We start from the raw sequence: 25,879 nt of genomic DNA on the forward strand, positions 1-25,879 counted from the left end.
AGTGTTATCATAATAGATGAAAAAGCAAAAGCAATCGGCAGGCACAAAAGTCTGTTCAAGTATGAAGGAAGTCATTATTAAAATTGGATTTTTAGTTCTTCTAATTCTGAAGTTCAATTGATACCAGAACTTTTCTTTGTTCGAAGTTGGACCTTAAGTGTATACCACTACGTATAGTATTATAAAGTGCTTCCTAAAGACAGTAAAATGTACTTTGCTAAAGGGACAGATCACTGATTTGAGTGCAACACATGTAAAAAATATTTAACCACTAAAGCAAAATATAAATCCAGTTACAGATTTACATCAGTACTCATCACATTCCCCAGTCCTCTCTGCCTGTCTAGCAATGGCTAGCTGTCAGGGAGGTAAGAACATAGTTTTAGGCAAAGGGGACTGATGCAGGGCAGCAAGAGAAAATATCAAACATCTGGATCCTTTACCTGACACATTTTTAAATAAAGGGTTTCCTTTACCCACCATCTTTTGCTATTTTAATGCGTCTAAACATTAGTGTTTCAGTAAGACATAATATCTAAAATCCTTCCGGAACCACTCTGTACCTCTTCCTAACTTGCCCTACATCTCCAACACCATGAGAGTTTGCAAATACACATCATGGAAATAAATACGTGTGTATCAACTGACACATGAATTAATTATCAGGTTGGCTATATGGCAACAAAGCCAAAAATACTATTTTGTTAGAAAGTGAGACAAATACGCTCAGTTATTGGTAGTCCTCAATAAACTTTGGCAGATGATGTGTAACTATTCCAAGAGCTGGGAGAGTAACGGACCCTCTAATTTAAGCCCTATGAGATGAGGGCATATGTTTTCTGCAAATATTTACTCTGGTCTCTGCTAACCTGTACCAAAGAACGAATGGAAGTAGTAGACCAATAGTGACAAAAATATATATTATAGGAATAAGCTCAATATATGGGAATTATATTATTTCAGTAACTTAAATATAAAGGTACAATTTCTCTTTCCTGGATAAAATAATTTTTCCTTTAAAACCCAGATATTTATTATATGTAATATAAAATATTTATTAATACATTTATTTATTTATTTATTCTTTAATGGAGAATCAGTTCTGCCCAATAGAAACAAAATGTTACATATCAGTGAAATTTTTCCATTACTCCAGTCAGGGACCATTCAATAAGTTCAAACTTTTAAAATGATAGAAGAAATTTAGCCATCTGTAGGTAGCAGGAAACATCACCTCGGGTCAAGAATTTCCTCTGTAGGAACAGAAACCCTTAAGAACCCCCTAATTTGGACTGCCTTGGTGAAATGGCGATGAGCGGTCTGGAAAACTAGCAACACAGAACAACTCATCAATTTGAAGTTCCCTCTGCCTGAAACATGTTCTTTTCCCTTTAACCCTCAAAGAAGCAAAAGCTATTACAAGTTTTATGATAGAAGTACATTTTGCCAAACTCAGCTTTTATACAACTGAAAACTCCTTTCATGACCCAAGCTATTTTTTGTCAATGGACAGATGTTATTTTTAACCAGAAGCTTTTTTCTTGATTAACAAATTAGAGTAAACATCACATTTGTGTGGCTGGAAGGGCACAGCCATGTTGACAGCTGGGGAAAATAAATTAATTTATGTTACTGAGTTCTTTTTATCCACTCATAACCAGAAATAAAGTCATAGTTAGAATTTTTGATAGTGCCGGTTGTCTCAAGAATCTGCATGAGGCTCCTCTACTCTTGTGAGCTTTTTCACAGACCTAATTATGCCTGGGGAGGGTGCCTCTAGCATTCTCCACAACAAAAATAAGTACCAGATGATCTCTGTCCGGAACCAATGGACTATACTCACATTCACAAAATAATTATAGGCAGAAACAGGGCATAATATCAGAAAAAGAGCCAACCTTCCTAAACCACTCAATCTTTTCAGAAAGGATGTGCACCCCCCTTTCCTGATATATCACAGCTATTTCTAGAATAAACTCAGCATGTACCAATCGTTTACTCCCTGCTCTCAAAACAGCAGTGAATCAAATAAGCCATTATTCATATTTAGCGGCTTTGGAAACGATGGCTAAACCGTAGCTTCCACAAGAGATAAATGAGGACCACAAACGCACCACAACCAACCACATTACATATGGCAAGCAGCAGCTAGCAACTGAACTGCTGGACACGACAGGACTGAAGTAGCGGGATCTCCATCCCAATCCCTAAAATGAGATTTTCTATGGTTTTGATAATTAAGCACAAACGGCTGCTCTCAGGCACATCACCATGTATCACATAAAATAATATTAACTGACACTGATATGGGAAGGGTAAACATTCTAAGTTTGTAGAGGACCAGAACTTACTGAATAGGATTTGCCTTAAATGTGAAAATCAAGATCAGAAAAGAGCAAACTGATCAGGGTCTTTTATTTTTCTTCATGGGAAAACCTTCATGTACTTTGCTCAAATCCACTCTACCTAGCTCCTTAGATTCTCCCCAAAAGCCTGGCTTCAAGTCAGAAATCTGCAGTTCTGTTTCTAGCACTGAACATGGTTCTCCCCGTCGCCTCCATCTCTCAGCTGTGAAATGGGAATAATACTACTTATCCCCTACATCGCTCATAAATACGAGTGAGTGGCAACCTCCGTGGACAGACAGAAGAGGACAGTGAGCCAAGGGTCCACAAGATCCTGGGAGAATCATAAACCTATCCTAACAAGTCGCCAAATATCAAAGAACAGTTTGTTTGCCTTCACATGCATGGCAAGAAGGGTCCCTAGGCAGGTAGCATCCACTCAGCTGGCCCCAGTCCAGGTCCAAGCACCAAACTCAAGTACATTCAGCCAGTAACTAACTAGAGAACCTTGTCGCTACATATAGCTGCTAGATCCAGCTTCTTAAAAAGTGCATGGCCATAATATTACTTATTACATAGAGTAATAATAACAATCATAAATGTAAGAGCATAACTTTCTTCCTCCTTCTCAAGGAAAAATGACATTTAGCAAATGTCCACAAAACCAGACTTTTCAGGTCTCCCCGCAGTAGGACAGGGGAGCCCCTTAAAGCACACCACTGAGTACAGAGACAGTCCTTCACAATGACTTCCTCGCTCCTTGTGGGATTTCCTTGATTGGATTTCACAGGATGCAGCCATTGTCAATGGCCCCACATTACTCGTACACAAAAAGGCTAATGAGACTCCCTGCTCAGTGATTATAGCATGCACTGGTTCAGAGGACAGCAAATGGATAAAACTGTTTCCTGGAAAAATGTTAACATGCTTGGCTATATTGTTCAGATTATTGCCCTGAAATAGTTTTATGGCATTATTGAATTACATTCCCTTGAACTGCCGAGCATCTTTTGTTCATTCAAATGATGCTGTATTTCACCTGTAGACTGGAAACACTCTCCTGTACAGAAGAAAAGAATGAGCCAGACAGGAGCAGATGATAAGAGAGATACACAAATGGTCATGATTTGCTGCACAATGAACTCCTGTTATTGTTAAATAAAAAGCCCTTTAAAATATTTTTTCTTGTAGCTTCTAGAGAAAAGTAGTAAGAAAAATGAAAACGCAAGAGCAACTGAACACTTCGTGACATGTTTTGTTTTTTTTTTTTTCCTTCAAGCCCCAGTAAAATTAGTCCAAAGAGACATGAAAGAAACCATAGGGGCACAAAAGCTGGACGTCAGCCATCATCTGAGTCAGCGATCAGCCCAGCAGGTGGTTGCTCAGGTAGAACTGCAAGGCTCGGCTGGAATGTTTTCAAGTGAACAACCAAGTTACGGAAAACACGAATTGTGATGATCCCATTAATTGAGTAAGCTATAATCATTTCCTTTCCTTTGCCATTTGTCCACTGACTGCCTACTAGTATTATTCCCATTTTAAGTGTCTAAGAAATAGAAGAGTAAGGAGAAAATACCTGTATGAAAAGAAAAAAAAGAGCCTGTAATCTATGACTCGGGAGGCCACAAGGAAAGGTTCTCATTTCTCTCCCAACCTGGCTCAAAGCAAACCCGGAGCCCCTTGTCTCAGGGTATGAGGCTGAGACCATCTGAGATCACTGAGGAGGAGTCACAACCCTTCTTGCTCACGTGAGGAAACCTAAAAGAGATGGAAGTCACCTGTCCTTGCCCATAAAAAAGCACCCCCTTCACATGATAATTCTATGATGTCAACTTGAAGATTACAAACTTCTCTTTAAATGCTTCTTTAGCACAAGCTGAAGTATTAACTCCTGTTTACCTACAGCACTCGGTAAGTCTAGCTTCAAACTCTCGAGCTCAGCTGCGAGGTGGATTAGACTGGTGCAGTGGGGACATGGTCGTAATAATCCTAATACGCTCCCTTTCAGAATCAGAATTGATGTGATACTACACAAAACAGTAAAAGTGTGCATATTTAAGTGTGCAGCTTAATGATTTTTCTATATGTGTGCATATATATATATACACGTAGTCACATATATATATTTATACACACACATGTGTATGTGTGTATGTGTATGTTACCAATTATCTGATAAAATGTAGAGCAACCCAAAGCAACTCTGAACTCTGAAGCATTTACCATCTGTATGACATTGGACAAGTTACTTAAATTCTCGGACTCAGTTTCTTCATCTGTAAAATCCATATACTTAAACTTTAAAAATATTATTATGAGTGGGGCGCCTGGGTGGCTCAGTGGGTTAAAGCCTCTGCCTTCAGCTCGGGTCATGATCCCAGGGTCCTGGGATCGAGCCCCGCATTGGGCTCTCTGCTCAGCAGGGAGCCTGCTTTCCTCTCTCTCTCTCTCTGCCTGCCTCTCTGCCTATTTGTGGTCTCTGTCTGTCAAATAAATAAATAAATAAAAATCTAAAAAAATATATTATTATGAGAAGCTGGCTCAGTCAGAGGGGTTCTTGATCTCAGGGTTGTGGGTTCAAGCCCCATGCTGGATGTAGAGATCACTTAAAATAAATAAACTTTAAAAATATATATATTACTGTGAGAATTAAATCAACTAATCCTTATAAATAAATTAGTACATGGCCCAAATAGTTATTATAATGGTTATTATTACTATTATATAAGTGCCAAGTAATTTAATAGCATGAAAGACAGGCTAAATCATTATTTCAGATCAAACCTTTCCAAGATGCGTGCTCTGGATGCATCCTTGATTCTATAGCCAAAACCACTCTGTAAGCACATAGTAGACCCCAGCAGGTCAGGGAGCAGCTTACCGTGTGGGCACAGGGACCTCAGTCAGGGCGCCCAGCATGACCGCCTGCTGGAGCCGGACAAAGGCAATGAAAGGAGTATCCAAGAAGTCAACCTCCCCAACAAGCACATTGGAGGCCTCTGCATCACGTGGCAGTTTTTTCATGAACTTATTCTTCAGCTGCATGGGAAGAGCCAAGAAAACACAATTTATTTCCAGAGAAGGGAACAAAAACAGATACTCCATATATCACCCAAGGCAATTCCTTTATATGAGTCTACACACAACAGGCTCTAGCTAGCCATTTTTCTATTACATTTAACCCTTCTATTATATAAACATTACTCTGTACTTTGGATTCAAAAAATATCAAAGGTATAATCACATAGCTTACACCTAAAACTACATTTACGTATAAAACTATTTATTTATTTATTCACTTGCTCAATAAGTGAGAGTCTATTATGTAAGTTGAGAGTCTACTATGAGCCAGGCATTGATCTAACCCCTACAAATACAGGGATAGATCAACAAATTCTCTCTTCCTTGGGTCATATTCCAACAGAAGAGAAATAAAGTATTATTTCAAGTAGTGATAAGTGCTAAGAAGGAAAAATAAAACAGGCTGGAAGGTACTATTTTAGACAGGGTAGTCAGGAAAAGCCTCTGAAGAAGTACATTTTACACTGGATTGAGGGGACAAGCCATGCAATGATCTGCTCAAAGAATATTCTAGGCAAAGAGAACAGCAAGTGCAAAGGCTCGAGGCAGAAAAGAGCTTGGCAGACAGGTAGAGTAAGAGGTGAGTGCGGGGGGTAGTTAAAGGAGCAAAGAAGAGAAAACAGCAGGAAACGAAATATTGCACGGGTGTGGGGGGCTGGTGGTAAGAGCCTTCACGGCCACCATAAGGAGTTTGGGAAGTTTTAGGTGGGACTTGCCTACTAAAAACCCAGGTGGAAAGGTGAAGTTGGAAGACATACATTTAGAAGATATTACCAGATAAAGAGAATTTAGGACTATGAGACAGGATGACACAACCTTGAGTGTGAGTGTAGATAGAGAAAAGGGATGAGACCTAAACACTGGGCCACTTTATCTTTTATAGGAATGGGAGGAGATCTCAGCAAAGGACACCTTCAAAGAGCAGCCAGTCAGGTCAGAGGAAAACCAGGATACACCAACTATCAGGTGAAGAAAGGGCTTGATGAAGAAAGTATATCCGCTGAGTCACGGGCTGCTGAAAGTTCAAATAAGATGAGAACTAAGAATGGATGAATGAATTCATCAAGATGGCGGTGCTGGGTGATCTTGACAAGAGCAGTTACGGTGGACACCAGAGTGCCCGGTGAAGAACAGGAAGTGAAGAAGTGGAGACAGGCAGTAGAGAGAATTATTTTGAGAAATACTGCTACCAAGAAAAGGCAAGGAATAGGAAAGTAGGTAAAGGAAAACATAAAATAGAGAATTTCTTCTTAATGGCAAGTGTGCTAACACTTCGGAATGTTAATGAGACAGATTACTGCTGCAGGAGATACAGGGGACAACCAAAGTAGTTCAAGTAACCTTGAACTATGGAAACAAGAACTGAGAAGTAAGCTGAGGAGGAAGGGGGTGATGGTAGGTGGAAATTTGAGGAGGGGGTAAAAGTATAAAGAGATTTTTCTCAGGGAATAAAGGTTGCTTCTTATGGTCACTTGGAAAGCTTAACTTACAGGTGCTGTTTGTCCCTTTCCTGGGCTTCCTCAAGTTCCACTTAGAACAGGCCTGTTCAAGCACTCTTCAGTGAATGGGAAACACCTTCCACAGCTCAAGGAAGACATTTCAGCAATCGTGGAAGATGGAGATAAGAACTTTGCAGGGCCATATGAAAGGCATAGTTTCTGATATATACTAATCATCAATATAAAGGCCCTTCCCTTAGGTCAAAAGTTACCAGTGAACTCGGTACTTTTTGTCATGAATTACTGCTGAAATGGCAGACATGGTCCAATCTCCCCCATTAATAAAAAGGTTACAGTAAAAAAAAAAAAAAAGTTATAGGGGTTATAAAAATTTCCATTTATAGAGGTTTTTTCCCTTTCTCTCTCTCTCTTTTGTTTTTGTTTTTTTGTTTTGTTTTGTTTTGGTAAGCTCCACACCCAATGTGGGGCTTGAACGTAGAACCCTGATATCAAGACTCAAATGCTCTACCTACTGAGCCACCCAGTCACCCCCATATGCAGAGTTATTAACTGGAGAAAATAAGTGACATTAGAAGTAATCCCTAAAACTCTATCACCCTTATTAGCATTTTTACAGAATTTTTAAAATTTGGTAGTTCATCTAAGAAGCAAGCTATGAGGCAAAAAGCAAGGACATCAGGGCTAATAATTTAGTGGAACCAAATAAACACAAAGAAAAAGCAAAGGCAATATATTTAGATGTTAGGAACATGACTACTTCTAAGAAGTAAGGGAATTTTCCAAAGTTTATACCATTAGTCCTCCAAGAAATGTTAATATTTAAAAAAAAAACTATTTGAGTCTATAAATAGTGAAAGAGCAGCAGCCATGGGAAGGGTCTAAAAAACATCAAATAGCCAAAACTGTTATTATCACCTAAGGAAGCTGCAAGAACGAATTGTTTTCCAAAACACAGAGTAGAGAACAGGGTACAGCTAAGTGGCACAAATGCCTAACAAAATATCATTCCTAGAATAATCTTCCTTGGGTTCTTTCCAGAGAGTTCCCACTACGAACAGCTCCATAATAATCTGATTTTATTTCCCATCTCTCCAGCACACTCTTTGCTCTGTCTAATTAGGCAGGTAATCTGATAATCTTATTCAGTTTTTGTAGACTCCCACATTCATTATAAAAACTTTCCTTTCCACATTTCTACCTTTTCTAAACATCCTTCTACCTCCTCTAAACATCTAAGTATAAGCCATTTAACTATCTCAACCCCACTTTCTTGGGAACTCTGGAAGCACTCACTTCTGAATCATACTTTTGAAAGTTTAAATCTTTTCCCCAAATTTGCTGAGGGTGAGAATAATCTATCCCCCATTGTGCTGGGCAACTACACTGCACATAACTCAGCTGTAATAAATATTATGAATGGAAAGAATGATCTCTGTAGCACTAAAAATCAGACCAAAATCCATCAAATGCCCAGGAAGATTAGTTTCCCAAGTCTCACTCTAGAACCTATGTCCAGATCTGTTACTGATTAACTACCTGACTCAGAACACATGAAGAATTGCCCACAGTCAATTATATTCCTCTACAGAATGTCTAAAAGTGCTATGCTACATTTAATGAGATTATCATCCCCATATTGGAAAAATAGGAGTATATTTTTAAGGCCAAAGGAAGTAAACTATATTCTACATGTTCTAAAGAGATGTAGTTCTAAAGACATGCTCCTTTAGATCAGCAGATCTCAAACTGTGTTTGTGAAATATTAGTGTTCTCAGAGAAACTAACAGCTTTTCTAAAATAAACACGTATGGTATCTGAGGTACCTCAGAACTCAGCCCCTGAGTGGCTCTTTGCTATCTACACACACTCTCTGGGTGAGTTCATCAAAGCTCATGCTTTCAAACACCTTCTATATGCTGATGACTCACATATTTTTATCTTCAGCCAGGACCTTCTCCCTGAATTCCAGACCTAGAACATCTCCACCTGGATGTCTAATAAGCATTTCAAACTTCACTTATCCAAAAACTGAGCCCACCCAACAGTCTCCTCAAACTGGCTCTTCCTGTAGTCTTCCTCATCTGGCTAATGGCAACCATCCTTTCATTGCTCAGGCCAAGACCTTACTGTCATCTTAGACACTTACCTTCCTCTCACATACCATGCCCATTCTACCAGCAAATCCTATCGAATCCACGTTCAAAGTATATCCAGAATCTGATCATTTCTCACCACCTCCACTGCCTCTATCCTCGTCCACTATCATCTGCTACAATCATCTCTCTCTCCAGGATAATAGCACTGGCTTCCTGGCTAGATTATCTGTTTCTGCTCTCGCCTCCAGTCTATTCACCAAAGTAGCCAGAGCAGTCAAATCAGGAGTCAGATCTTGCCATTCTGCTTCTCAAAGTCATTTCACTAAGAGGGAAGGCAATGCTGTGAGGATAAGTCACGACCTCAGCATCATCTGGCTTCTCTGCAATCTGACCTTATTTCCTCCTGCTCTCCTCCAGTCTTCTCGATGCCCACCACTCCAGACTCCTTGTCCTCCCTCAAACATGCCAGGTACACTCTAACCTCAGGGCCTTTGCACCTGCTGTTGCTTCTGAATGTAATGTCTTGGAAGAAACATAGCTTCCTCCTTCACTTTCTTTGGATCTTTATTTAAAAGTCACCTTTTCATCAGTGAATCTCCCCCCAGCCACATTAGTTAAAATATCAACTTCCTTCTCCCCACAGATTCTTTTCACTCCTTTTCCCTACTTTACTTTTTCCTTCTTTGTACTTATCACAAACATGCCATGTTTTAGCTATTATCTTTACTACTTGCCACCCCACTAGAAAGTAAGTTCCATGAAAGGAGAAATATCCATTTATTTTGTTCAGTGTTGTACGTTTAATGCCTTAAAGAGTGCCTGAAGAGAAAGGCTGAATAAATATCTATTGACCGAATGAAGGGTGGTTCTTATTTCTGCTCTTCCCAATAAGCTGTCCAAACGCCTCTCTTAAAAGTTCTAGACATAACCACACTGACCAGGCCATCTAAATGGACAAAAGGCCTGAATATTGCCAATCTTAGAAGATTCCTCCCCTGATAACAGTGATTGATCCAAAGGATGGATATGTGACTCAGGCAGGAACCAAACCCTTTTGGTTAATTAGTATTTTACTTGTATAAAGATCAACATTTTTCCTTTCACTTGAGGTTGTTCCCCTCCATGTTGAAAGAGCCTGTCACAGACTGTCCACACTAGGAGAGAATGAGGTCAACAGCCAAAAGGAAGTAGATGAAAGCAAGAGAGAAAAACAGATGACAAGAGAGATTTCTGAGTCCCAAGTCCCAGGCCCTGAGGTCCTGCAGCTTCTCCATTCTGTGAACTCATCAAGAATTCTTACTTATTGCATAAGCCAGAAAATTCCATGTTGGGTTTAAATTAATTTGAGGTGATTTCTGTCTACTGAAGTGTCCAGACCCTTTGAAAAAAATGTATTTATCAAATATATTTGAGGAATATAAGTCAAATAAGATTAAATGTTTCTATACTCCAGATATTCTCAGAGCCTTGAATATGCCTATAAGCCTAGGAATGCTTTATCTCCTACTCGGAGATATATAAGGCATATTATGATATGAAAACATTTTCTTAAAGATTTTATTTATTTGTTTGACAGAGAGATCACAAGTAGGCAGAGAGACAGAGAGGGGGTGGGGTGGGGGGGGAAGGAGGCTCCCTGCTGAGCAGAGAGCCCGATGCAGGACTCGATCCCAGGACCCAGAAATCATGACCTGAGATGAAGGCAGAGGCTTAACCCACTGAGCCACCCAGGTGCCCCTGAAAACATTTAAAAATGCTATTTTGGACAAATTTTCTCACTTCCCATTTAAGTCCACTCTAAATTCCATTTAATTCTCTTCAAACTTTATGGATGCCTATAATGCTTAAACCCTGGTAGTGGGCACTGCAGAGAAGAGACATACCCTACTCTAAGAAAAAGTCATAAACATTAAACAAAAAGGTAAAGAATAACCAGAAACTAAAAGAACAATAGCAAATAATGAAAGAGAGAGCAGAATCCAGGGCTTTCAAATCAGGTTGAAAATCACCCAATAAACTCATCTGGATTGAATTCCAAAGATAAAGTTTGGCATTCCTTTCCTATATATCACTAGTTGCTTCTCCAAGGGATACACAGCCTGGATTTTATGCAAGGTCAACTATGAGAACACACACAGTGAATACGAATTCCTTTAACCAAACTTGATCTCAACGAAACTGATTTCAAATGGAACACCACCAATTCTGTGAATCCAGCCAGATGTGTGCATTTCGGATTCCTTTTGTACTAGTTTGTATTCTTTCTTTCAGGGTAAGATCTTTCTATAAATACTCAGAAGTATATGGCTTGTCCTCTGCCACACATGTTCATTTTTATAATTTCTTGTACTTCCTTACTTTCTGAGTGGTGTTCTAAGACTCAGGGATCACAGTAGTAGCATGCCAAGAAACTAGCGATTATGATTGGACAAAGCAGAACAAGTGGACTGATTATGAAAGAGATCAGTTACTTGGGATGATAGCTCTGTGAGATAACATCAAAGTTACTCTCACAAGTGATATGCATCATTTATAGCTAATTGAAAAGTCAATCTTCTGTACTCTACTCAGGTCCTAGATTCTCCTGCCCTCTTCTGTGAAGGTAATTTTTAGGTTTTCTATATGGGACCCATTACTAAGTAATGGTCAACCAACCATAAAGTGACTGAGATGACCATTTGATTAACACTGTGTTCTCCTAGCCTCCTTACTATCACCCTCGGACCAACAGCATCACCTGGTAAGTAGGCCCAGACTACCATATTATTCCCAATCACTTAGTCATTGAAACCCTACCTCTTTCGTCTGCCATTAATTAGCATATGTTAAAGTGAGTGTGTCAACTATGAAGTATCACTTTTAACCAGGAATATTTATGGTTTGTCATTTGAATCTGATTTATTAGAATGGATCCTATGGGCTGTTTGATGTTCTTACTACAAGTGATGTTTTAAAAATCATATAAACTTGAGGATACTTTCTCATTATTTTTACAAAGCTTACACCTACTGCTACCGCATTCTATGCATTCTCTTTTTTTCTCAAGGAGAATAAGTTTAATTTTCCAATCTGTATTTATTCTCAGTTCATCCTGCTTAATGATTCATGTCTACATGCTAACATCCACCTGCTTTCCTGGGTAAAGAGCTTAATCCTGGCTTTCTTATTGGTGTACCTTCCTATCTTCTTTTCTTCCTCTTAGCTTTTCTTTTCTTCTTCCTGCTGATTTCCCTCCTTCCACTCTCTCTGAAAATTTATAGCTCTTATTCCTTCCCAAACAAACTCATCTGCTAAGCTCACTATAGATCACTCTGAAACTATATCCTTCCACTGCAAAGAAATCTTTTGTGGTAAAGTAGGGTCACCATACCTATCAGTTTCTTCATGACAGTCCCAGTTTACCCCACTTCCTGATATAATAGCTATTGCCTTCTTTCATTCTCAAAAATGTCTTGTGCTAAAAAAAAAATTATATGGTCACGCTATATTTTAATCTCGTTGAGGCTGACTCTTGAGTGGTGCCTCAGATAATGGCTTTGGAGAATAAATCCATGCTATGGAACCTTTAGGATTCAAGAACTCAAAAGTATGAGAGAATGCCTAGGTCAAACAGCATCTTAGGAAATTATGCTACTTGAGTATAAATTTATTCATTTACTATATGCAAACAATATGAACTGGTAGGGTAGGGAAAAAGTGCTCTTTCACTCACAAGAGTGAGATGATTCTGCTTCTGTCCCCTCCCTCTCTCTACACCTTGAGGGGGAATGTGGCCAATTTGATGGAGTAGAGTTTGACAAATTCATTGGTACTTTTTTCTACTGGGAAGGTTACAGAGCCTTGAAGACAAGAAGCAAGTATTTTCTCTTACAGAAAGACAAGTGAATGGATTTAAAAAGATAGCGAGAGAGAGAGAGAGCGAGAGAGAGAGAGCTGACATCTTTATCCCTGTGGCTGGCTAGGTAAGGAGACTCAGAAACTGTTTCATAGGCTCAACTATATTTCTCTATCATAACACATGTCTCTTAAGTCTATGAATCCCAGGATTTAGAGTCCGTGTGGGTGGTTGTAGGCCTGGAGCTGTGTATTTAGTGAACTAAAAATGTCCAACCTAAAAAAAAATGTTTCTAAGAGAAACACTTTCAGCTATGGTAAACTAGCTTGCATCACACCAACCCTTCCAGCAAGAAAAACTGAAGAATTTTTATAATCTGCTTAAAGGCATCAGAAAGTTATTGTGACATTAAAAACTTGAGGAACCAATATCCCTGAAAAAGGAAACTGCATAAAGGTAAGGCCAACTTCAGCTCTGATTTTCTTCTAAAGGCATCCTATGATTTCTAGGTAGCTGCAGAGCTCCAAAAATTGAGCAGAGCCTTCAGCAGTTTCAAAGTAATGGACAAACGTGCCAGGCATTCAGCTGGGACCCCTAAAGGACAAGATCCAAGGCTTAAAAGCAAACTAGTAAAAGACCAATCCACATAGAGACTGAAACCCAGCTTCCAATCAGTTCAATTACAGACTGAATATTAGGGTGAACTGTCCCTCACCTAAATGCCAGCCAAAAGCAAAAGTATCATCCTGAGTATCAAATTATCTCTACTATGTACATATTATATCTGACAGTCAATCAGAATTACTAGGCATACTAGCAGATAAAATCAAACGACTGGGACCAAAGAGAAAGAAAAACCAGAAATTAAAAACATAGGAGAGCTACATATTATAATTACTACACACATTTTGAAACAACAGTAATATTTTAAAATATTGATTACAATATAGAGAATTTCAGCAGAATCATTTTTAAATCAAAGTAGATTTCTTGAAGATTAAAAGATACATTATTGACTTATTAAAGTCAATATTACTCATAATATGAAAATATGACATATTAAAATTTATAGGATATAGTGAAACATGTAGATTGGGTAAAATTCATGTCCTTAAATGCAAATATTACAAAAGAAGAAAAGCCAAAGCTTGATGATATGAATATATATCTCAAGAAGTGAGAATACAAAATGAAACCCAAAGAAGGTATAAAGAAGAAAATAATAAAAATAAGAAAAGAAATCATGACAAAGCAAGCAAATATACTATGTTGGTCGTGTTTTATTTCATAATCTGAGTAACAATTATACATATGTGCACATGTGAAAAATCATCAAGTAATGACTTATAAATGTCTGTATATGTAAATCATACACATATACTCTACCTTAATAAAATATGTATACTACAATGAGTTTCTTAATAAATAAACTATGATTTCATTGCAAATCTGGCTTACATATAGATCTCTCTTGACAAAAAATCCTTAAAGGAAATCAAGAACAGTGAAAAACTTAACATATTCCACAGCCCTAATTCATAAAGGCTTTTGTAAAGATTGGAAGAGATAAGAGGTAAAATACCTAGCAAGATATAAAGAAAATGTGGAACTCACTCCTTCTCCATTCTTTTTGGTTTTTCCAACATGGAAAGTAAATCTCCCTACTCTCTTCACTCTTCCTATCTTGCATATCAGGGATAACCCCTGACTGTATTATGTCTGAAGTGATATATGCCCACCTTTATTTTCCAATAGTAAATAAGCCATTAATAGCCCACTATTTAACATTAATATAATATAACTTAATCAAGTATACTGTCCTCAGGTTAAAATTAGCTTCCAACAGTATTAGCATGAAGAAGCAAACCATCACAAGGCTACTCACCTTGTGAAAATGAATCCCTGGAATAACTTTTGAAATATGTTTGACCTACCAAGAACTATGTGTATTGCTTGGAGTACTCAAACTCTGGGAATCCTGGAGTAATGGCTGGAAACCAGTGCAGTGCCTACAGCTGGCTTCTATGGTTAGTTGACTGTCCCTGTCTCCCATCCTCCTCACTACTTTCCAGCAGCCCTCTTGATCCACATACAAAGAAGAGAGCTGATCCAAAATAGTCAAATTCTAAATCAATTAGCCTATGCCAGCTTTCCCCCCAGGTATGGGAAAAACAGCTATTCTCACCAAAAGCTCTATTCTGGCCTTTCTTCATAGTTGGGGGTTCCCAGTGTAAATGCAGGCCTACTCTTGTGCTCCAAATTCAAGGAGCTTGTTTTGTTTCTATGCTCTTCACAACTACCAAGATGAGGCAGAAGGCTCCACCTAGTTCACCAGGGTTGTACTTTGGGGTTTGCAGCCAAAGGTTCAGCCAGTAATAAAAGGATTCGTGGCCTTTGTTTTTCTGTGTACACACTTCCCTTGATGATCTTCTAAAGAGAATGTTGGACAGAGGAAAAGGGTTTGGTGTTTCTGAATAGCCTAGACAAACACCATCTCTTCAACATATTCCAGCACTCTATTCCTAAATCTCCTTTCTTTCTCGTTGTGTGGTTGCCTAACTGGGAAATGGCAGAAGGAGGAAAACAATAAGAATCACTGTTTCATAAGCGTAAACAGTCCACATAAGAAAAAGACCACATAAGAAAAAAGCATTTTCTATGGTGAGTGCTGTGAAGTGTGTAAATGTGGCAATTCACAGACCTGTACCCCTGGGACTAATAATACATTATATGTCAATAAAAAATAAAAAAAATTTTTAAAGAAAAAAGCATCTTAAAATGTTTCTGTTACATGAAGATATCCTTTACTCATCCCTTAAGTTAATTTGTGGGACTTCTTTGGTAAACAAACAACTAATGGAATAATTACTATACACATTTTTTGTTTACTTTTTAATGGAAACTCTGATTGTCCTTTAGGTTATCTTCAAGCTGTGATTTAGAAGAATATTTCCAAAGGTTAAATTTAATAACCACTGCCTAAGAGTCCAAGAGGCCTAATAATAAATAGATAGACAGACTAAATAAATAAATAAATAAATAAATAGGTGCTATTGCTTGACCACCTACAGAATCCAAAATCTAGGCAATCACTTATAATGTTATTAGTAGTGAACATTTATGACATGATCTGAGATTTCCAGAGTATATAAAATAAATATGAAAGAGTACAAAGTAATTAACTCAGACAAGGTGCCAAAAGGCTCTGTGGCTACATGTTTTTACTTTTTGAACACTCTTCTCCTTTCGTTTATTCCATTTTCAAAAATACAAAATGAAAACAGTCCCCTGAGGGTGAAAATTTGATTTTCTAATTTTTCCTTCCAAATATAGACATCTTACCACCATTAATGCAAATGATTCTGCAAAGCAGCACATTCACAAATGGCTATTAAACTAAATATAACATTAAGTACAATCCATTAGTTCTGATTTCCTAAATAGGATGAAATTTCAAGTACTGACCTAGTTTAAAATCAACTTGTCAAAATCTCTAGTCACATTTTCTTATGTCTTACATCATTAAAAAATCATACTGTCAATACGCTTATAGCTATTTACAGTATCTGAAATACTTTCAAAATTACTAGCTTACTTGAATTCTTATAGCAAGCTTATGAGAAATATATTATTAAAACATTTTCCCAGTGAAAGAAGCTGAATTTCAAGAAAGTGAAGGGACTTCATGAAATTCATGCAGCTAAATGGCCAAGCCAGGACATGAATTCTAACTTTTAATGCTCTGTTCACTTCACTACACTGTGAAACCCTTACATTTCTGATGAATATATTTTGCTACCTAAAATTTAGAAGATAGGGCTCTGAAATCTCTAAACCTCTTACACAGGGACTCTGGGATGGCTCACTCCGTTAAGCGGCTGACTTCAGCTCAAGTCATGATCCCAGGATCAAGTCCTGCATCAGGCTCCTTGCTTAGCAGAGAGCCCGATTCCCCCTCTGTCTGTTGTTCCCCCTGCTTGTGCAGCCTCTCTCTTTCTCTCTGACAAATAAATAAAATATTTAATAGATAAAAAAATAAAATAAGATAAAATAAACCTCTTACACAGAAAACCCATGTCAAGCATCTATAATAGCTTGGGCTCTATACAGATAATCTTTTTTTTTTTAAGATTTTATTTATTTATTTGACAGAGGGAGACATAGCAGGGAGCCTGATGTGGGGCTCGATCCCAGGACCCTGGGATCATGACCTGAGCCGAAAGCAGAGGCTTAACAACTGAGCCACCCAGGCGCCCCTCTGTACAGATAATCTTTAAAAATTTTAATTAGGCACACTATAAAACATTTAACAGGATTTAATTACTTAAAATAAAATGGATCAGAGAGAGGGAAAGAAGGCAGGAAACCCAAATATGGGGAACAGCACCTTAAAAAGTATTTAAAGTAAATCAAGAATCTGTAAACTCCAGGTGGTACTTGGTTAGGTAATGTTTTTAGAAGTTAATTTTCCTCTTTTATTGTTGTGTCATGAATTCTACTGTACATATAAGCAGGTCACCTGCTCCATGCATTAAGGAAGGAGACCTGAAATGCTCATTAATCTATTTGAGGAAAAATGTCCTTTGCCTGGATTCCTGCCCTCCCTGCCCTGTCCCTTTGATGCTAAATACAACTTATGCTTCCAAACTCTAGCCAAGAAAGGTAAGGAGAGTAAGCTTGACCTTGAGGCACCCAACTTTCCCCGACATTGTTCTACCACCGGACCCTAGTCTTCCCTCTGTGATTATAGTTATCACAGAGCATTCAGTCACAGCCAAGTCAACCACTGGGCACTTTTATTAGGAAAGTACCTTTAAAGGGGGGTCTGGGCACCTCAGTTGAGCATCTGACTCTCAACTCCCGGGTTTGGCTCAGGTCTGTGATCTTACCGGCCATGGTATCAAGCCCCACATCATGCTCTGCACTCAGTGAGGAGTCTGCTTGTGGGATTCTCTCCCTCCCCCCACCACATGCTCTCTAAATATTTTAAAAAATAAAAATAAAAAGGGTTCTAAAGTACCTTATATTAAGGAACCACATATTATTCTACTTTGGTCCCCGATGCCTTATCAGGGCATAGCCTTGCATTAAGTGCTCACTAAACGCCTGTTAAAGGCACAGAATCTAGGTGACCGCACCTGTGTTGTAGTGTCCTTGGACTCCACATAAACACAGATGAGGACACTGAAGGTCCAGGAAAGGTGCTCCATTGGATGGTAACAAACTTGAAAAAGTCTCTGCAGAAGCAAAGAGCCTTTACTCATTCTAAAACTTGTGAGCATGGGTCAATGAAAAATAACTTTTCTATCAGGGTTGCTTGGTAGCTACCATTCATTGTTTTTTGTTTGTTTTGTTTTGTTTTTAAATCCCTGCTAAAGTGATTTAAAGTCCTAACCTTCTCTGGGATTTATCAGGAAAATTGTGAAAGGCAGTCCTGCTTTTGGAGAATGGTTGCACACTCAATTCCTTCTAATTTAAAATTTCAAGTCTCCGTTTGATAAAACTGCATTCAAAAAGCACCCTCACCAAGAGGCACACTGGCCTTCAATAATGATTTTTAAATTATTAAGAGTAATACTAATGATTACTAACATCTTTTTAATCAATAGTTCCTAGCCAGATATCAGACCAGAAACTTTGCATGAGTTACCTTATTTAAATTCTCACCACATTTCTATCAGCAAGTTGTTGTTGTCACTATTTACCCATTAGGAGATGAGACGTAGAGATTACACAACCTAAGACTATGAAACTAGAAAAGGCAGAGTAAGGATTCAAACCAAAGTCTGTCTCCAGAGTCCAAGCTTTACCAGGCTAAGCTCAGTGACTGTTCTCCAGCTGTTTTAAATCCAGGTAGAGAGAAGGAATAAGCTTTGGGGTCAGAGCTTTGAGCAAACCTCAGTCCTCCTAGTTGTGGAACGACAGGCAAATGACTTCATTTCTCTAAGCTGAATTCCTCATCTATAAAATGGGGATCATGGGATTAAAAGGAGTAGATGAATGATGTCTGAAAGTGCTCAAGCAGAGTGCTGAGCTAGTAATGGACCCCTCAAAAACGTGTTCAAAGGAGGATTATGAGACTCTGAACCAAGAGAACATCAGTGGGGACGGGATGTTGAGAAGAGATTTGAGAAACAGCAAAAGGCAGAGCATACAGGATTTGTGGAATGCCCGGACAGAAGGAGTGAGGGGGAAGAGTTGAGAACAGCACCCAACATGAGAACTATGCATTAAGGAAGGAGACCTGAAATGAATATATGTTTTTTCAAATGTCCAATGCTCCCTAACATCAAAAACAAATATTTCAAAAAAAAAAAAAACCACAAATATTTCACCAATATTGATGAACAACAAATTCACCACTAAAAATCTGACTGAGCACTAAAAACAACCTGCACCCTCAAGTTTCACTTCATCTTAACCTAAGCAACAGAACGGTTAACAATAATTATAATCATGTTAGAGCTTTAGTAACATCCTAGAATATATGGGGAAGAGGTAACTGGCACAATAAAATTTTTCTCTCCCAAAGGAATAAAGTAAAAGACAGATCCACCCCATATTTAATTTAGATAAAATTTTCTGAATTCTAGGAAGAAATCTCTTCCCCAGTTTGTAGCACAGATTTAAATCCATATACCCATCCTGTATAGTGCTTTTGTAGGCAAGTTAATTCTACCAAGTTTATAGATGCATGGCTTTTTAACTAGAGAAGGCTGCAGAGATACCTTCCCCAGAATAAGGCTGAAAAATCAGATAAATGGACGGTTGACAAGAACGTAGGAGGATGAGTGCAGCTATAGAGTAAAAACAAACATAATTCCTCATGGTAACAAGGCCATTTTATCTGCATTCCCTCAAAATGACACCCTTGTCCTTGAATGACCATGCTTTCAGCAGAAAGGGGAAAAAAAAAAAAAACCCTTAAATGCTTTACGTCTGTCTCTCACCCTACCTATTAATATCTAAAAAGCAGGATCTGTGTACAGTCTTCCCTCTCCTACCCCCAAAAGAAAGATCCTAAACAGAGGGTTTCTTCTGTTCTTTCTGCCCCACAATCTCCAGCTGCCACTGGGAGCGAGGGGCTGCAGAGGGAACAATCAAATGAAGACAAAACAAAAATTAGCATCACAGGGTTAATGACTTCAAGAGAAAATTACAGTTTAAGGGGAAATGTTTCATGTGCATTCTCCTCTGCGCACATACAAGATGGCTAATAAAAAAACACAGACTGCTCTTTTAAAAACAAAAAGTGCAGGGGATGAGAGGTGAGAGGGTGGGATCATCAGAGGTAATGAAGGCAACTAAGGGTTAAAAGGGAACAGCTCAAGCAACATGGGTGCAGAGGGCTTTTCTTGGGTGGAAGGTGAGAGAATGCGGCCTGCCACTCCCACCACATGCCCCACGCCACAGCAGCCCATGAGCTGGACAGGCCTCTGCTCTCCGTGCCCCATGGACCTCAGAGCTGGGGCTTCAGGCTTCGGCCTTCCACTTCTCTGTCCTCACCCACCTCTGTGGTTCCTTTCACCCAGAGCAAGATGGAAGAGCCAGGACTCTTGTCAAGCACAAAGCAGTGGCTGTAAACTTGGGGTCCCTGGTCGGACTCCAGGGAGACCACGGGCACTTTGAAATTATATGCAAGTTTCTGTGCCTACACAGTGACCGTGCATTTCTCTGGTGAAAGCATCCATGATTTCATTACAGACTAAATGGACTGCTGACGTGGAAAATGCATTAGACAGCCTTTAACTTGAAAAGGTACATAATGAAGGCCCAAACTGCTATTCTCTGAGGTTTAGGCCTCTGTGTACAGAGATCGTACTGAAAGCTTTTTGCGGTCCAAAGAATGGGGAATTTGTACAAGGAAAAGAGATACTCAGAACACCACAAGGGGGGAAAGGAAGAGCATCCTTCTAGGCTAGACGCGCATCACTGGCAAGAACATGCTCCCTAGATGATTCTTGCAGAATTTGGGAAACCGAAAGGGACCCCAGAAGGGGCCGATTCTGGCCCTCCTGAGACCCAGAGAAGCTACATATTGGTTCAAGGTCACACTCCTGCCAGAGCCTCAGGGCCACAAGAGATGCCCTCCCCCAAGCCCCCTGCTTCTGTTCCCCCACTCCACCAGGACAGAAAATAATTACAAGATCACCCACTAAAATGCTGTTTTTGAGAAGCCACTGAGTGAACGTTGTTAAATATAGCAGTACTTTCCACTTAGCACATCCAATGTGGTGACAAAAATCAGCCTGCTGAACGACCAAGCAGACCTGTCTGGGTGGGGCCTTCGTATCTGACTGCTTGGAGCCTAGTAAGCGACTGTCAATAAAACGTCCATCTGCACAGACAACAGAGGTAAAGCGCACCATCTACGGACTTCCAAATGACGGCGAGCCGTTCTCTGAGAATTCAACACTGTCAGCTGGGAAACATTTAAACCAGGTCCTTCCAGGGCTGAGATGTACAAGGGACCATATGGCCCCAGCAGAACACTTCAAACAGGCAGCTGTATGGCTATAATTAAATCTGTAGTAGTCATGCTATTATTTATTTAGCAGATTTTTTTAACGTACCCGCCACTGAGGTCTCTGAGAACAGGCACCAAATTAGAACAATAGAAAATATGGACGAAGTAGATAAAGAGAATCAAGGGGAGAATAAAATTCTGGCAGAAAAACAGACAACGGCTACGCAAAGTTTCCTTGAGAGGCTCTCCGCTTGCACCTGGTGAGCTCAGTAAATCATGGCCATGTTTCTGACATGAATATTGAGGTTCACTCGCTCCCTTGTTCCCTAGTTTCAGAGCTACGTTCGTTCTACCTTTCTTTTTCTTAATTTCCCAATTTTCCCATTTTTCCCAATTTCCCAATTTTCCCACATTTCTGACATGAATATGAGGTTCACTCACTCCCTTGTTCCCTAGTTTCAGGGCTATGTTTTACATCTTTTTTTTTTTTTAATTTCCCAATTTTTCAAATTTTCCCATTTTTCCCAATTTCCCAGTTTTCCCAATTTTCCAATTTCTCACATTTCTGACATGAATATGGAGGCTCACTCACTCCCTTGTTCCCTAGTTTCAGGGCTACATTCTACCTCTTTTTTTTTTTTTTTAGTTTTCCATTTTTGAATCCCCATGTGCCATTTGTTTGACATTAACCAAATCATAAAATCCTAAAAGAACTCAAAGACTGTCTAGTCCAATTTCCCACCCAGTGACTTTGGTCCTAACCTATAGTCATTTACTTCTTGTTGAACATATAGTAAAAGCATTCAATTCAAGAATTACCTCAAATGTCACTGCTGGCCACTCCCCAACACTGGCAGAATTCAGACTCCCTTCTCTCTGCTAAGATATCTACCACCCTACATTATTTATGGGTTTATCTCACAGTCTGTAATTAGAACCCCTACAAGGCAGAGACTGTGTCCTATTCCTTTTTGTAGTCCTGAACCCTAATACAGTGCTTTGTGTAAAGAGGACTTCATAAAAGCTTCATAAGTTAGAGATAAAGCTCTATTTCCTATCTAATTCCTCTTTATATTAAAATAAAAACTACCTCCACGAAACATGTACCCACTATTATATTTTATGCCCATGGCAACAGAGAGTCAATCTCTTCTCTTTCACTCTAAAGTAAACATCACGACTTTCCGACCCCCAACACTTTTCCTGTCCCAGAGTTCTGGAAAAGTTACTTCAATTATTCCCGTTAGCTTAGCGCCCAGGAACCTCACCACCCTACTTACCATAACTACATTCCCTCCACTGTTTTTGAGTAATGGGCATCTTTGAAAAATGTAATCCTGATGAAAGCCATAAACTTTCTATCCAAATAAGGCAGGATTTTTCATATGTTCTTATTCACTTCACGTTTTGAACTTACATAATTTACCTTCACTCCTGTTAAATTCCTTGTGGTTTCAGCCTGTCAGCACCATTCTCTATCTTGAGTCTAGGATTTAAAATATAGATAGCTAACCTTGCCAATTTTGTGTCCTCGGAGAATCTGAAAAGCGTGCATCAAGTGTTAATCCAAATTGCTAATGTATCTGTTGGGGTAGTACAAGCTTAAAAAAAAAAAAAAGCCAAGACACTCCATATTTACATTGGTTAGGAATGCACATACTTTGAGTATAGTTTTTCTCCAGCTAAAACCCCTATGACGGTCCCACAGCCCTCAGCCGTCGAAGTGCTTACCTAATCACAAACTCTAAGGACGCTTACTACACTCGAGTGGCCGCTCAGAAAAGACTTGTGGTCAAAAGTGAATTTAAGTTCTTCTATTCCACATACATAGCAATGATTTAAATCACAGGCTAGCAAACTTTTTCTTTGAAAGGTCAACTAGTAAATACTTCAGGCTTTGCAGGAAGCATACATGCCCTGTCACATATTCTATTTTTAAAACTCTAACTCTTCTTAGCTTCACCATTTTGGGGCCACTGGCAGTCTCTCACCCCCGGGCTCTAGTTTGCCAGACATTATCTCTTCAATTCTGAAGTAAATAGCCTATCGGTGAAGATGAGCATTTGACCAAAAATTAAAAAAGCAATTACTCGATGACGGTTGTAGCAGATGTCATGATAGAAAAAGCATAATGTGCAATAAGAGCCTAACGTCGACCAGAGAGTCACCAGAAACTTCCCTGAAAACATGACAAGTACAGAGGAATGAGTGAGCACCAGTTGTCGGGGCAAGAAGAGCCTTTCAGTCAGAGGAAACAGCAGAGGCAAAGGCCCCGAGGCAGGGGCAGACTGACACCTTAACGGACCTGGAAGAACATGTGTGTGGTTGGAGTACAGTCAGTGAGGGAGAGAACCCTGAACAATGCCTTTGGCTAGAGAAGTTAGGCAGGATGGCGCCGGGCTATAAAGGCCATGCTAAGGATTCTGGGTTCATCAAGAAGGCAATGAGCAGCCACGAAAAGTCTTTCTGCCACGAGTGACGCCCGTAGCACTCTCCTTCAGTGCAAAGCCTGCCTTTGTATTTTCTAGGTACCTTCATAGGGCTTCATCGTTTTCTACGTTCTCAGATCTAAAAACCATACTGGCTTATGTGAATGCAAAGTAAGTCCTAACATAACTGCTAATGGCTGGCAAGGAGCTTGTTACTTTCAGGAAAAAGAGGGAAAAGAGAAAATGCCACCTCTACAAAATTTCACTTGTATGCTCCTCTGGGAACTGTTTTAAAAAAAGAGAGAGAGAGAGAGAGAGAATCATTCTACCTTAGGATCTATTTTAACAAAAATTAAAAAATACCCCAATGTTCTATTTTGCTACTTTCTCTTGAATCACTACAAAGTTAAAACTATATCGTTTCACTCATTGTACTCGCTCCACTTTCCCTGAGGACTTTGTTTCATAGTTTATCCTACTGCACTATTCACAGGGAGACAGAAGGCAGTGGCCAAGCACCTCATCTCTCTACCTGTTGAACTTCACATACATTATCTTGTTTTATTTTCAAAAGAGCCTGAAAGCCCCAGCCAAAAAAAAAAAAAAAGAGCCTGAAAGGTAAGGTTCTACCCACCCCTAAGGCTCAGAGACATTAAGTCCATGCACAGGATCCCTCAGCTATAAGGAAGAAAGCTAGTATTTGAACCGACATCTCTGGGATTATAAAACCCAGATTTTGCTACTACTTCAAGGAACACACATTTCTTACTACCCAGAATATTCTGGTCGGGGGGGGGGGACTACTCTAAGTCTTCTATCCCTTTGATTTAAATTCTTTTTCTCCAAGACACTCCATATTGAGGTATTATGAATTGGGGATTTAGATCAAGAAGGCACAACTAAAATGAGACAGTCCAACCCACAGCACAGGGTTTAGATCATGAAGACACAGACTAGGGAACATATTAGCACAGGAGCAGATAGTCCCTACTAGAATTTTCAAGAAAAGGAAGACTCTTCTAAAAGCCTTTCATTTTCATTTATTTGGGTTTTTATTTTAATAAAATCTGCATGTTGTCCTACTTTAATACACCTTTTTTTTTAAGATTTTATTTATTTATTTGACAGACAGAGATCACAAGCAGGCAGAAAGGCAGGCAGAGAGAGAAGGAGGGGAAGCAGGCTCCCTGCTGAGCAGAGGGCTCTGACATGGGGCTCGATCTCAGGACTCTGGGATCATGATCTGAGCCGAAGTCAGAGGCTTAACCCACTGAGCCACCCAGGCACCCCTTTAATACACCTTTTAAAGTTGAAAAAACGTAGGAATTTTTAGAAGTATAACTAGAAACCAAAATGTGACACGAATCCAGGGTTCTCAAAAGAATTCGCCACACTCTCCTGAGTTAGCAGGACATCACGCGGGGTCCCACAAAGACATGGGGCATAGGAACAGCACTGCCACCAGCCCCAAGAAAAACCCCTCCGTGGCACAGTTTTACAGAGGTTTTCATGATCCCCTCGTGATAACAGTTGCTCTGTGAGAATCCTGCACTTAGAAAAAGAGTTTCATAACTATTTTAAGTCGTAGTGCAGTTGTTCTTTTTCTAAACAAGATCTCCCTCTCGGGTGCAGAGTCTGGGGATTCTTTCTAGAGATCATACTTCAAAAAGGCAATAAATTATGCACCAAGTTTTTCTTCATATAAAATCACAATATAGAGCCACTTATTGAAATTTCTGGAATTCCCCTTGTTAATTTCTCAGGGTCACAAATAAGCGGGTACTGAAATGGAAGTTGTGTTTGTGAGACGAGTAATGCAATCAAAAGCACCAGGAGAAAAGATCAACATTTCACTCCGACTGAAAGGTTTTTCGGAAACAAGTCATCCTAATACATGGGTTCTTTCTTCTTTTCAATAATATACTTGGCTCTTTACCATAATGCTGTCCTGGCAATCTAAATTATAGAAAAATGTATGAGCAAAACAGGACTATAATAATGTATAGAACTTTAAATTCAATAGTAAATCACACTCAATGATCAATTCTTTCCTAATTTGATATGGGTTACCCTTAATGTCTTGCTAATTTCATACAAAGTGAACTAGCTCATATCTAAAAGTAAAATGTTGAATAGTCTATAATTTAAATGTGCCATGCTTGGGAA

The 25,879-nt window shown here is 39.2% G+C and overlaps 1 protein-coding gene across 3 annotated transcripts in view; it reads right to left on the reverse strand.

The window, feature by feature from the left end:
* The window catches only part of SLC4A4 (solute carrier family 4 member 4), a 350,693-nt gene that overhangs the window by 112,800 nt on the left and 212,014 nt on the right, over positions 1-25,879 (reverse strand). For all 3 annotated transcript variants that reach the window (XM_044225660.1, XM_044225658.1, XM_044225659.1), the window contains one exon: positions 5,227-5,384. In XM_044225660.1, coding sequence (XP_044081595.1) covers positions 5,227-5,384 — 158 coding nt within the window. The remainder of the gene's footprint in view (positions 1-5,226; positions 5,385-25,879) is intronic.

This window comes from Neovison vison, chromosome 11 (genome assembly GCF_020171115.1).
Source record: "Neovison vison isolate M4711 chromosome 11, ASM_NN_V1, whole genome shotgun sequence".
In the NCBI taxonomy this organism is placed as follows: domain Eukaryota; kingdom Metazoa; phylum Chordata; class Mammalia; order Carnivora; family Mustelidae; genus Neogale; species Neogale vison.